This window comes from Astatotilapia calliptera, chromosome 11 (assembly GCF_964374335.1).
Source record: "Astatotilapia calliptera chromosome 11, fAstCal68.1, whole genome shotgun sequence".
In the NCBI taxonomy this organism is placed as follows: Eukaryota; Metazoa; Chordata; class Actinopteri; order Cichliformes; family Cichlidae; genus Astatotilapia; species Astatotilapia calliptera.
In genome coordinates, this window is record NC_137432.1 from 17,332,637 (window position 1) to 17,345,176 (window position 12,540).

The 12,540-nt window shown below is 43.1% G+C and overlaps 1 protein-coding gene across 1 annotated transcript; it reads right to left on the bottom strand.

The window, feature by feature from the left end:
- Positions 1–351: 351 nt before the first annotated feature.
- On the bottom strand, positions 352–7,093 carry prdm13 (PR domain containing 13). Its single transcript, XM_026185948.2, has 4 exons — positions 6,801–7,093; positions 5,248–5,379; positions 5,010–5,130; positions 352–3,093 (listed from the first exon to the last, which is right to left on the bottom strand). The coding sequence occupies exons 1-4, from the start codon at positions 6,966–6,968 to the stop codon at positions 1,604–1,606; spliced, it is 1,911 nt and encodes a 636-aa protein (XP_026041733.1). The 5' UTR covers positions 6,969–7,093; the 3' UTR covers positions 352–1,603.
- Positions 7,094–12,540: the final 5,447 nt, after the last annotated feature.

A 12,540-nucleotide genomic window follows, 5' to 3' on the forward strand; every position in this document is an offset into this window, starting at 1 on the left:
CCACCACGCAGGAGACGTCTTTAAACAAGTCCTTTTGGGAAGCCGGGTTTACCCAGCTGAAGTTGAGTGGCATTTTCTCTTCTGCTAGCTACTTGTTTGTTAATTTTTTTATTTATGTATATTTTAAAAAGAAATCCTGCTTTATTGTCACATATATTCTGCTTGTTTTAAGGGCAATATAGGGGCGACTCACTGCGCAGAGGAATTTACGCCCACTTTGAACGCCTCCAAAATCTGAGTAAATACAATAAAATAGATTAATAAATAAAAATGTATTTATTACCGTGTATTAGCTGAAGTTTTATGTCTGAAGTAGCAGATGATTATAAGACACACACACACACACACAGCTTGTTTAAGAAAAAAAATTAAATTAAATTTATTTAAAAAGCAACCGACTCAATGACAGGAGTAAAACATTGTCCGTCGTGGACAAGATCACTTTGAAACGAACGTATACATCACTTCTCCACTGAAATTTGAAATATCATACTTTACAACTTCTTTACATAGGCTATAACTGCACTCAATACATACTCTTTGTCTAGACGTGATTCCTTAAATAAACTGGACGCTATCGGGTGCCTCAGCGAGAGGCGCGCGCCTCGGCAAGAAAGTGCAAGTTTAAGAACAGTGCGCGAGGCGCCGGTGTGTGTGTGTGAGTGAGTGAGTGAGTGAGTGAGTGAGTGAGTGAGTGGGAAGGAGGAGGAGGGTGCGGGTGAGGCTATAGATACAATATTCAAATCAATAATCAGCAGCTAATTAAGCAGCCGTGTCCTGGAGATGAAATGCCCATTGCTGTTTTTTTGTTTGCTTGTTTGTTAAAGTGCAACTGACAGTCCGAGGGAGGGGAAATACAACACTGATCATGTGTCTACATCCCGTGTTAGTGAATGTAACGCTAACCCCTCCTCTGGTGGGCCTTTAGTTAAGAACCAGTTCCAAACATGAAATTAATTGGCGAGGAGGGGGATGTGGGGGATTTTACAAGAGATAGTTTCACACTGCAAACCAAATCAAGGAGATGTGTTTTAGCGTCATATTCAGTCTTGTGAGCTTTTGTTTTTCTTGTGTGACTGAGGTTTGCTTGTTTTGCGCTGCTGCCTTCACGGTTTTGCTGAAATGTGAATATTTTTATTTATTTATTTTTTGAATCGCTGGCAGATGTGTTTTCGTCGGCATCAAAAGGAATGTGGAAAAGAGCGAGGATTGAAATAAAATTCGAAAGCTTCCTCGTTTGTTTTTCACTTTTGTTGTGGTTTGGTTTGCATGGCAAAAAACGCAACGATCATCTTTTTCTTTTTTCTTTATTTGTTTTTTGTTTTTCTTAAAGGGTTTTTAGGGGGTCCGAAGTAGCCGGGAAACGTGAGAAAACTGAATACTAAGCCTAGCTCCCCACTTATTACTGAGATTAACAGCTAGGCTGTGGATTGTGACGTTTATTTCGAGGCCAGAAACATGTTTTCTTCATGTTTGTAGTTCGCGAGCCTTCCAGGCATCTAAAATATAAAAATGCAAGACTTCATACAAGACTAAATGACACGTGTTGCTGTGTACAATATTTAAAGACAATGCCAGTCTTTATGTGGCCGTGAAAACCATCTCAGTCGTTGTTTTTGCTCGACTCCTGGTCGCTCTGGTCATCGGTGAAGCACACGTCCACGTCGCTGTCATTGTCGCTCTTTTGCTCGGCTTCCTCGAACAGACCGCCCGGTTTGTCCTCCAGTTTCTTGACGGTCTGTCCGGGGTGTCTGGACTTGACGTGCCTCTCCAGGTCCCGCCTCCGCACCAGCACCTTTCCGCAGAAGTCACACCTGTAGGGCGTGTTTCCCTCAGCGTGGAGTCGGATGTGTTTGTTCAGGTTGCTGGGATCTCCGAAGGGCCTGAAGCACACCTTGCACTTGAGCGGCTTGTAGCCTGTGTGAGTCCTCATGTGGATTTTCAGGCCGTATTTCCTGGAGTACAGCTTGCCGCAGTAAAGACACAGATGTCCCTTTTTAGGCTTGCCAGAAGTGGTGTTGCTCGTGCTTCCAGCGGGGATGGAATCCAGCCGTGTCCGGTTCTTCTCTGCTGCGATCTCTGACAGCTGTTGTGTGTGCATGGCGATCTCCCGGTCAATGTTCGTGATCGACCCCAGGTCGTGGCTCAGCGAGGGTGCACCAAAGTATGACATGGATTCTGGGTACTTGAGGAGGTTGCTGAAGTGGAATTTCAGCGGATAGTAGGGGGAGCTGTATAAAAGCTCCCCGTTGTAGACAGTGAAGGGCATCAGGGGGATGTTACAGTCTCCACCGTAAGTCTTGACACCGTCGAAGTGAGGGAGGGAGAGTCTTTCAAAATGGAGACCAGGGGGCATTTGTGGGTAACGGGACGGGGACAGGCCGGAGTGGAAACGACTTTCTACGTGCTTGAAAGCTGAGGTCTCCTCCATGTGAGGCAGCAGCGGGAAACCTCGGATTGCGTTTGTGCACGGCACCATCGGAGATGTGGAGTCCATAATTGCAGGTGGGCACTTGGGAGGGTGGTTCCCTCCTGCGTTTAGACCCTCGCCCACGTTGCGGATTGGTTTCATGTTCCCAATGAGTTTGCTGAATCCCATAGAGCTCAGCTTTCCGTTGGCCTCCTCTCTGGAGCTCTCCACTCCCGGGACTTTTGAGACACCAGTTGGCTTAAAGGCTGAGCGCACACCAGGATGGAAGCCCATGCTGCTTAGCATTGAAGTGGTGGCGCCCAGGCTGAGGAGATGCCCCTGGTTTCTGCCTGAAGTGACGCTCATGTCGAGGGCCCTGTCCTGCTCCTCGGAGCTGCTTTTCTTTGACAGTCCCGTTTTGTTCAAAAACGGGGACGAGGACACCGCCCGCCGACCCGAGTCTGTGATGGAGGAGTTACTGTGAGCGCTCCTCGGTGAGGCGGAGTTGTTGGGAATGTCTCCAGATTTTGGTGACCTGCTGAAGGTCTCTGTGCCCCTGGCCTGTTCGCTGCTCACAAACCCTCGCCCGTTGCTCAGTGCGCAGTGGAAGTGAACGTGAGCCTTGAGTGTGTTCGGGTATTTGAATATCCTCCAACAGTACCAGCAGATATAACGCTCCTCACCTACAGAGACAACACATACGACAACAACAGAGACATTAATGTGGAGCGTTAGACCCCGTGCGTAAAATGGCAATAACAGCCACTGTAACTTGTAAAAAAAAAAAAAAAACAACAACAACTGTACATGTAACCACACACACACACACACAAAGTCAAACAAACATAAGCTTGGGCTGAAAGGATTGAAAAATCAGAAAATACACGTTTCCCATTCCCAACTACATTATCGCAAAAAAAAAAAACAACCTATAACATTAAAACCTATTTAAATATCCCATTTACTCTGACAGATTTTTATCAGTCACTGCTACACATCACCTGAAATTTCAATTCAAGCCTAATGGATATGATCCGGTTTCTAAGATCTGGTGCCAAATGTTAATAGACACATGGAGCCATCATAATGACCCCCAGTCCAGCACTCTGAGGTTAGGCCTAATATAGATGTAATGATTTTGTAATCCTCATACGGGCCATTGTTTATGATCACCATCAAAAGGGCAAACGCCCAGCCCAATCTGGCGCTCAGAAAACGACGCATTGAATGCGGGACTTTTCCTCTCTGTGCTCTTTCCCGTGGAAGTGACAGCAGCTGTTGCTTGAAATCGCAAGTCCCCGGAAACAATGGCGGCGGCCCATCTGTTGACGCCTCATAATGGAGAAGAGCGTATGTCCAGGAGCGCACACGGTGTGTTGGGCCGGAGAATCAGGGCAATATACACCCCACATAAAAGTTAGCATTCATTAGCCCACAATACCTTAACGCACCCACCTAATTTACCGTGAAGCACTTGTTTTTGAATTTATTTGCTTTTGAATACATGAATATTAATGGCGCGATGACATTTGTTAACCTCCAGTCTCGCGACTGAATCACCAGCCTCTTCTTTCTCCATGGTCGCCGAGGCGCGTCAGTTTCTGCTTTTAATTGCTTTTTTATTCTGTGTTTCAAGAACCGCAACTACTTTGGGGCAGAGTAAGAGCTTTAAAAAACATCTTGAATCAAGTTTGATATCATTTAAAGCTTCGCCGCTGTGCTTTTGGGAAGTATTCAAGAGGCCCTTCCAGCTCGAAATTAAATGTGCAAGATAAAATAATCGCCTGTTGATGGAATTTCCAATGAAGTATCGGTGGATAATCTTTTTTAAACCGATTAAATTCTTCTGAGCTTTTTTTTTTTTTAACCAAGATTAAGTGTTTAATCCCCGACGCGCAAACGCCTACTTTGCACCAATTTGGCCCGCACAAATTGATTATAAATTCGAAGACGGGCTGATGAAAAATCTTAACCCATCGAGAAATTATCTTTCACAAAACTGAAATCCTCTTGTGTTCTGTATTTTAATCTTAGCAAATCGAATCATTTCATCCTAGCATTTTATTCCAAAAAATGATTTGCGTTGATGACCTGTTATCCACTGTATCGTCTTCATCCGCCCACAAGAACTAGTTTTTAATAATTAAACACCACCCAAAATACAGCTAAAAGTTCAGTTTTCTCTCCCTTCACGAATCTTTTTATTCCAGTAGGCTATATTATTCTTCACTTGATTTCTTAACCACGATATTTTATTTAACGCGCGACATGAAGAATTGCAAATGAATAAATAATCCGCCTGCAGGGAAGCAAAAAACATCCAATTGATTTCCATCTCTGAGCGATAAAGCAGTCACATTATGGGGTATTGGCAGTCATTTAACTGCACGGTGATAAAAACCCTCAACATGTCGATGTGTCAGATCTGTAAATCGGAGGCCATGGCCACAGAAGGTAGTGTTCACGTGAAAACGACACACGCGTCCTTAGAAGGAAAAAAAAAGTCACAGATTTTTTATGATATTGTTATTATTGTTGTTGGATTAAAAATCGTTCAACTGTCCACGTTAGCAGCACCACTCTCTGCAGACTCGTTTACCTTTCTCGTCGTGCGTGGGAGTGGCCGTGGTGGGGATGTCGTACCACTGGGCCAGAGCGTTGGAGTACCACACACTAAGCTCCTCTCCTGCGGGGATTTCTCTCAGCACGCGGTAGAAAATCTCAAGAAAAAACAAAAGCAGTGTTAACTTAAGAGTCCATATAGAGGGGCAAGGAATTTGCTCATGAGAAACTTCACGAGGCCGTTAACTGTGATGTCACGGGCTTAAAATATTCACCTGTCCGCCAGGCAGGTCCGACAAAGCCTCCAGGTTCTGCTCGTGGCTGTTCCTGGCGGCGCGGATTAATCCGATCCAGTCCGGGACGGGACATCCTGACTCATCTACGAACTCCCCCCTTACCAAGCGGATCTGAGCCAGGGGGAAAAAGAGAAACACGATGAAGACAAACGTGAGCAGTGAGGGCCATTTTTGACCATCAGAAAAAGGAACATTTTTAAAAGAAAGGTCGCTGCCTTCTTTAAAAAAATGCAGTTTTGCTATTTTAGTCTTTTTTCACATTACAAAAAACGAAATTGCCACAAACGACTGTCTTCCAAGTCGAGCTACCTGAAGGGTTCAGCGGCCACTAATAATATTCCTTAAAACGCGCTTAATGCGTCTTTTTCCGCTCTGCTGATAATTCATTAAAGAGGATGACACACGGGCCTAATTGAGTTGATATGGGAAACGAATTTGAGGAGTGTCAGAGCGTTTCTAAACTGTTCAAGGACATTAAAGATCGAAGCGTGACATTTGACACAGAGATTGCACCTGATGATCGCCGGCAGCCCGGGGCCACGCATTTAGACACATCAATCACCCCCGATGACAGCTTCAACAATAACACGACGCAGTTCAGTTAAAGATGCTCACAGAGCCGCAAAGTCTTCACTACTGCGCGTGTAAAAAAAAAAGGGGGGCAGATATATTGGTTTGCCCCCCCCCCCCCATACTTCCAGTCCGAAGTACTTAAAAAGTGCGAAAATGCTGGTCTTTGAATGGGCATCATTTAACCCCCAAGCTTCACTTAATTTAAATAATTAATTGCTGATAACGTGGGTCTAATTCATGTTTCACTGTTTCAATCTAGTTGTTTATTTATGTTTTTTTAAATTAATTTTATTTTCCTTTATTTTTGCTGATTTGTTTTAGGATGTTGTCTCAGTGGCATCTTTCTGTGGCCGGATTAGATTAAAATTAAACGGCTCATCGGAATAACAGGCCCGCCAGGCAGAGAAATGTGAGGCGGCTGAGGGGTTGAAATCCCACACAGCAGACCCGGGTCGCCCATTAGGCCGGTTAAGTAGAAGCACAGACTGACAAGTCAGCCGCTAATGGAACTCAATTATTTCCAACTTGACAGGCCAAACCAATTAAAAGCCTAACTCAAGGCCCGATGGAGTTTGACAGAGCAAGTTTAAAAAAATATACATCTAATTTCTAGTGTTGCTGGAGCTACTTATGTTTAAAAACATAAGATAATATACATAATTCTAATCACGTGTAAAATATACTATATAAATATAGTAAAATGCTTTAATGTATATTATATCAGCGAAAGAATAAAGCAGTTCCGATACAAACTTGGAATAACGAAAATGATTTTGAATAAAGGCAAGCTTACAAAAATAAATCAATCTTTATATCTTCCAAATTAATTTAAAAATAAAACCGTTATTAATAAAAAAAAATATATAACAAAAAAAAACTCGAAAATGCAAAGTAAAAACAAGAACTTTCCAGAAAGAGACAATTATTCCACGTTTCTTCTTTTAATGCTCTAAACTTACCTTTTTCTTGGGCCCTACTTCCTTGCGGTCCGACACGTACTTCCCGAGTTTGAAGATGCCCGGTACCGGTCCAATCCGGAGCCCGGCCGGGATGCTGCAGTCCGCAAACACACTGACGGTGGTGGACGCCCGGGTGGCTTGCATGGCGTGGGGTGAGATCAGAACCATGAAGACTGATGGAGACGGAAGTATGGAGAGCGCGCAGGGAAGGGGGATGAAGCGAGAGGAGATGATGAGGACAGGCCGATGTCCGCCCTCAAAGTGACGCGGTGGCGTTATGCTCTCCGGCTTTTCTAGTGATGGAGCAGAGTAAGTTTACCCCCCACCCTACCCCCAGCCACGCACCCACCCACCCACTCCTGTATCTGGGGATGCAAGTGTGTGAGGGTGTTTCAGATTGGGGGGATTGTAGCAAAGAGGTGATGCTGTGCTGTAAGGTAGGAGGGAGAGAAGGAGGAGGACGTGGTGGTGGGGGGTGGGAGCGGTCCTGAGTTTGTAGCAGCAGCGGTGACTGTGTGGAAGTGAGTGTGAGAGAGTTGGGCTCACCCAGCAGCTGTGTGGAGAGAGAAAACGGGCCGGCCTGGTCACATGGAGACTTTCCCTCACCCCGCTGTATAATGAATTGCTCCAAAACGGTCAAGAGACACAAAGGGCCAGGCGACCTTCCCATCCCCGAAATCCAATTTGTCAAGGCCAGAGAAAAGAGGGTGCAGAATCAAAGGTCCAGAGCGGCCATTAATCCTCAGCATGTGGCTTTGTCCTCCAGACAGTTCCGATATTTTAACTGACAAATCCACTGTATAATTTCTCCATAAATCCTCACCCTTTTCCATTCTTCCCTTTCAAGGCAGGTTTTTGGAAATCAGTGGCTACTTTAAATCTACTTGGCTGGCATTCTTTAGGCTTTGCATACTTCAAAGGGCTTTATTCTGCCTCCGCCTTTGTGTCCTTAGATTAACAAAAGGCGCAGGAAAGTTTAGAGGACTTGTTAACTTCTATTGACTCTCGGCGTGTGCCGGGTTGAGATCAGGCAGGTACTGAAAAGAGAGAACCACCAGCAGGAGGAGAGAGAAAGAAACAACCATCATCATCATCTTCACGACGCTCACACTTTGTTTGTTTGTGGCTCTCTTGGCTCAAGATACAACAGATTTTTTTTTTTTCTTTTTGGTTGCTCAGGGACACGAAGATAATAGAATTATTGCAGAATATATTTATTTATACCTTCATAAAAATGCCATATATATATATGGTATTTTATGAATGTATATATATGTAAACATGGAAAATCGTTTGTACAAAAGGCTGTTTCTTTTAACAAAGAAATATATTCTCAAAAAATATATTGTCATTGTTATTAATATTTTTATTATTATGACAAAAAGAAAAAAATATGCTCAGTCTGTCTCTCTTATTAAAAAGGCTAGAAATAGAAACGCTGGATTCAAGGTGATTCTACTGGCTGCTTCCTGTGGCTGGACTGACATAGTAATTGAACCTGTTGGTTGATTGAATGATTAATTGATTGATTAAAATAAATAAATAAATAAATAAATAAAGTCAAATAACCATGGTAACATCGCTGCCCTATGAAAGCCATGTATCTCCAAAACTTTGCATGATCTCACACAGGCAGGTCTGGCTATACAGTGTACTTCTTTTTTTCTTTTTCTTTTTTTTTTTTTTTTTGCGATGTTAAGTCATTTGAGAATGGATGTTAATATATTTTAATTATTCTTTCCATATTCTTGGATCTGTAGCTCTTATGTGATGCCCACCAAAACCCACTTGTTTGGCGAACACAGTGTCTGTGTACTGGCAGACTTAGAATCACATTCACAATGAGGCTCCGCGCAGCAGGTTGTTTAAAGATACGGATGCTTTTTGATGCTGTCTATGAGTCTGAACTGAAAAAACAACAACTGGGTGATCAGTTCAGACCATGAACAAGTTGACCTCTGACCTGTCCACTGTGCACGTCTCCCTGTGTCTCTCTCTTACACACACACGCAATTAATGTAAAACATGTGGTACTAAAACTATCTTGGAAGGGGATTAGAGTGAGGAAAGACTGTGGGTATGCGACATTAGAACCAAAAAGATGGTGATAAATAAAGAGACCCCCCCCCCCCCAAAAAAACCCCAAATAAATAAATAAATAAATAAATAAATAAATAATTTAAAAAATAAAATGAAATAAAAGCACTTCATTAGTGCATTTCCGCTAGTTATCTCTCCACAAAATGAAAATAAACTATTTCACACAAAATGAAAATAAACTATTTCAGGTACTATTTTCCCCCTTCGCCCCCACCTCCCTGCGCTCCTCCACAGTCCTGAACTACACGCGAACAATCTCGTCAATGTTTTTGCGCCCGGCTGTGCGGGGGAGTTATTTATTAACGCCTCGCCATTTGCGACTGGTTCCCATCCACCCCTGCTTTGCTTTAAAGGCCCGCACTTCTCCACAGTGAAATTAATTATTCTCTGAGGAGGAGGTGGGGTGAATGAAAGGAGGAAAGAAAACGAAGAAAAAAGAGGGGAAGACGTTGCCTTTCTGTTAGCGGAAAAAGTCGCCGGGGTGAATCCCCGCTCCGCTGTGCGCTCTGAAGCCCTGAAGAGTGGTCAAAAGGCTCGGTGTCAGAGTGACGGCAGTGTTGGAGGCAAATGGGATGGAAAATTAAATGAAATTAAATGGCTGGAGCGGCCTTATTGTGCCTCCTCCTATTCTTTTTTTTTCTATTTTTTTTAAGAAAAACATTAATTACATAGTTGGATCTTTATTCAGAAACTATTGCGGATTCTGCGAGTGCTCTTTCTTTTTAATGAACTCTTCTTCTCTTTAATAAACTTAAATAACGACCTGAGAAGAATTGGTGCTCGGAAGAGGTGGGAGTCGGGTTTTTTCTTCTTTTTTATGGCCCTCTCTGCCTGCCTCTTGCCAGCCTTTTTTGGATTAAAACTGTCTAAACGGTGGGGCTCTCTCTGATTTAACTGGTTGGCCATTAATGACCCATGAATATAGAGGAACAACCTGTCTGCAAAGCAACGCGGTAAATACGGAGAGCAATGCCCCACCAGGGATCTCCATTCATGCGCCCTGACTATACTTCAGGGGTGCCAAGGGTTCACCACCACCTCTCCTGGACTGGTTTCAATGGTCTAACCATTGAAGACCCCTCTGAGTGCAGAAGAAAACACATTTTTTATGTCGACCCATAAACTTTCTTTGGGTCTATTCAGGGGAGGGAGGGGGGAGAGAGCCCAATCATTGTCCCACTTAGCAATGTGGCCTATTTCTCACAGATTCCCACGTTTTAGAAATGACTTTGTTTTCCTCTAAATCCATTTATTTCTCCGCGTGTAAGCCAGCACATCTTGTGTAGCCCACCTCTCGCATTCAGTCGGTCACACTTAAATTTTGATTCAAGAAAAAAAAAGGAGAAGACGAAAGAAAGAAAACTGAAATCCTCGCGCGTATGGCTCTCTGGCCCCTCCGAATCCCACCCAGCAAAACAATCATTATTATTCCTTTCAGATTCGTGCCTGCTCTCAGAGCAGACCGTCCATCTTCTCCGTGCTTTTCTTTGCTTTTGCAGAAACACCCTCCCCTGCTCATCTATGAGGTGTTTCACACTCTGAGAAACCTGGAGAAAGATGCAAGCTGCACCGTGGGCAGACCAGCTGCCTTGATGCGGGTGGGACATTTGAGACGCGTTTGAATAGTAATTGTGCTTGTATGGGACTCCCACCAGATGACATGATTGGGATTTTAACCCAGACTAATATTCAAAATCGCATTAGAGAGGAGCCGAATAAATGGCATCCGATTCAGCGCTGTTCATGCGTGATTGCATTCAAAAAAAATCCCTACTCAAAAGTGGGCTGCAGCGTTTTGGTATTCAAAGTCTCAACAAAGTTTTTTTTTTTTTTTTTTGGAAGGCCACTTTTCCCTGACTTCAACTCACTTTGTCTCGCGTGAGAAGACGCGGATAAAGGCGCGTGAAGTTCCGTGAATTGATATGTTTCGGTGTACCTTATAAATTCATACCTTTTCTCACTCGACCGCCTCAGAAAGAAAGTGTCACTCAGGCCGATTTTCTCTGCTGTCCGGCGCATTTAGCAGCAGATCTATTTGAGGAGTTCATTCCTAGGCAAATGTATGCAGGCAGGGTCGCCCGTGAATAGAGCAGCGTGTCAGCCGACCCTAATTGGGATTTAGCTACCCAAAGCATATGCGCCGAAGTGACAGAGAATCACCGGCTTCAAAGAAAGTCGCAACTTTTGCCCTTCTCGGTGAATCTGAGGAGCTCTTTCCCTCGCCCCGAGCAAAAGCGCATTTTTTCTCCCAGGATGAAGGTTAGTGACCCACTTCGGCGGGTTTGTCTCTGCAAGCTGGCAATGTGAGACAAACAAATATAAAGGCAAAGAGCACGCTTAAAGACATGATACCTTGACTCGCCTGCATGGCTGAATATGGTTAGACATTTTTTAGCGAACTTCACGGTTATTATCTCAACAAGGAGGTCAATATTTTCTAACATTTTTCTGCGACAAGTTAAACGTTAAAAGAATTAAAAAAAAAAAACAACCCAACATTTAATTCAGTCTCGTATTTTTTTACATCCTAAAAGGAAATTGCAACTAATAATAAACATAAGCGATAAAAATATCAATGATCAGGTACACTGTCTTTGAGGGTTTTTTAAAAAATATATATTTTAAAGGAGCGCATTTTGCCTCTTTGTTTTATATGCTGTGGAATTCAGAATACTTATTTATTTATTTATTTATTTATCATATTTAAATAAAAATGTACTCACTTTTTCCCCCAATGAGTTTTCTCAGTGTGAAGACGGAAGCACCATGGAGAGCTCCACACATTTTAAAAAAAACACGTGAGGCTATCGATAATAAATGCTTTCCTGTTTCATTCTCACATGAGCGTCATATTTTCGACGGACAGCTTCGGGTTCAAACTAATTTCTCCTCCGTGTTTGAGTGGACTGAGCTCGTGAAAATGACGTGAGTTTAAAATGAAGTCAGTGCATATTATTCAGATAAATAATTTGTGCAGCAAGAAATACGGGGTTACACACTAAAATACTTGACTAAGTCTAATTTACTAATTTTCTTCTCTGTTCTTTTCCCCCCTTTTCTTTGTTTTGCTTTACTGTTTTTGCTATTTTAAAATGTATTTATTGATCTTTTAATTAACTCACTCATATTTATCCCACGTGTATCACTGTTTCTGGTTTTCCTTTTTAAGTTATTTACTCAGAAAAAATAATAATAATTGTCTATTGACATATATCCACTCTAAAGCTGCCAATGAAACATCAAAAAATCTTCAATCAAACAACTAAAAGTTCCATTGAAGCCTTATTACGTTGAACTGAGGAAGCCTTTCTGGGTTTCCATCCACCGAGAATTATTTGTTTTATTTATTTACTTGCTATCTTTCCTGAGATGTGCCAAATTATAATAATAATGGTACAGTAATGTTACTGCTGCCATGACAGCACAGGACCACCGGTTCTACTCCAGTCTTTGTTGCGCTTTCTGTCTCTGATTGGTGTGTTGCATGTCTTCACTCTCTGCCCCTGAGCAGGACACTGAGCGTGTTTGGCATCTGCTGGCCACATCCAATCTCTCCCGATCAGCCGCAGTGGGAAAAGGTGTGGAAATGGATGGAATGAGGACAGGAAACGGCTGTGTGCAGTCACTCTGCTGCAGGACC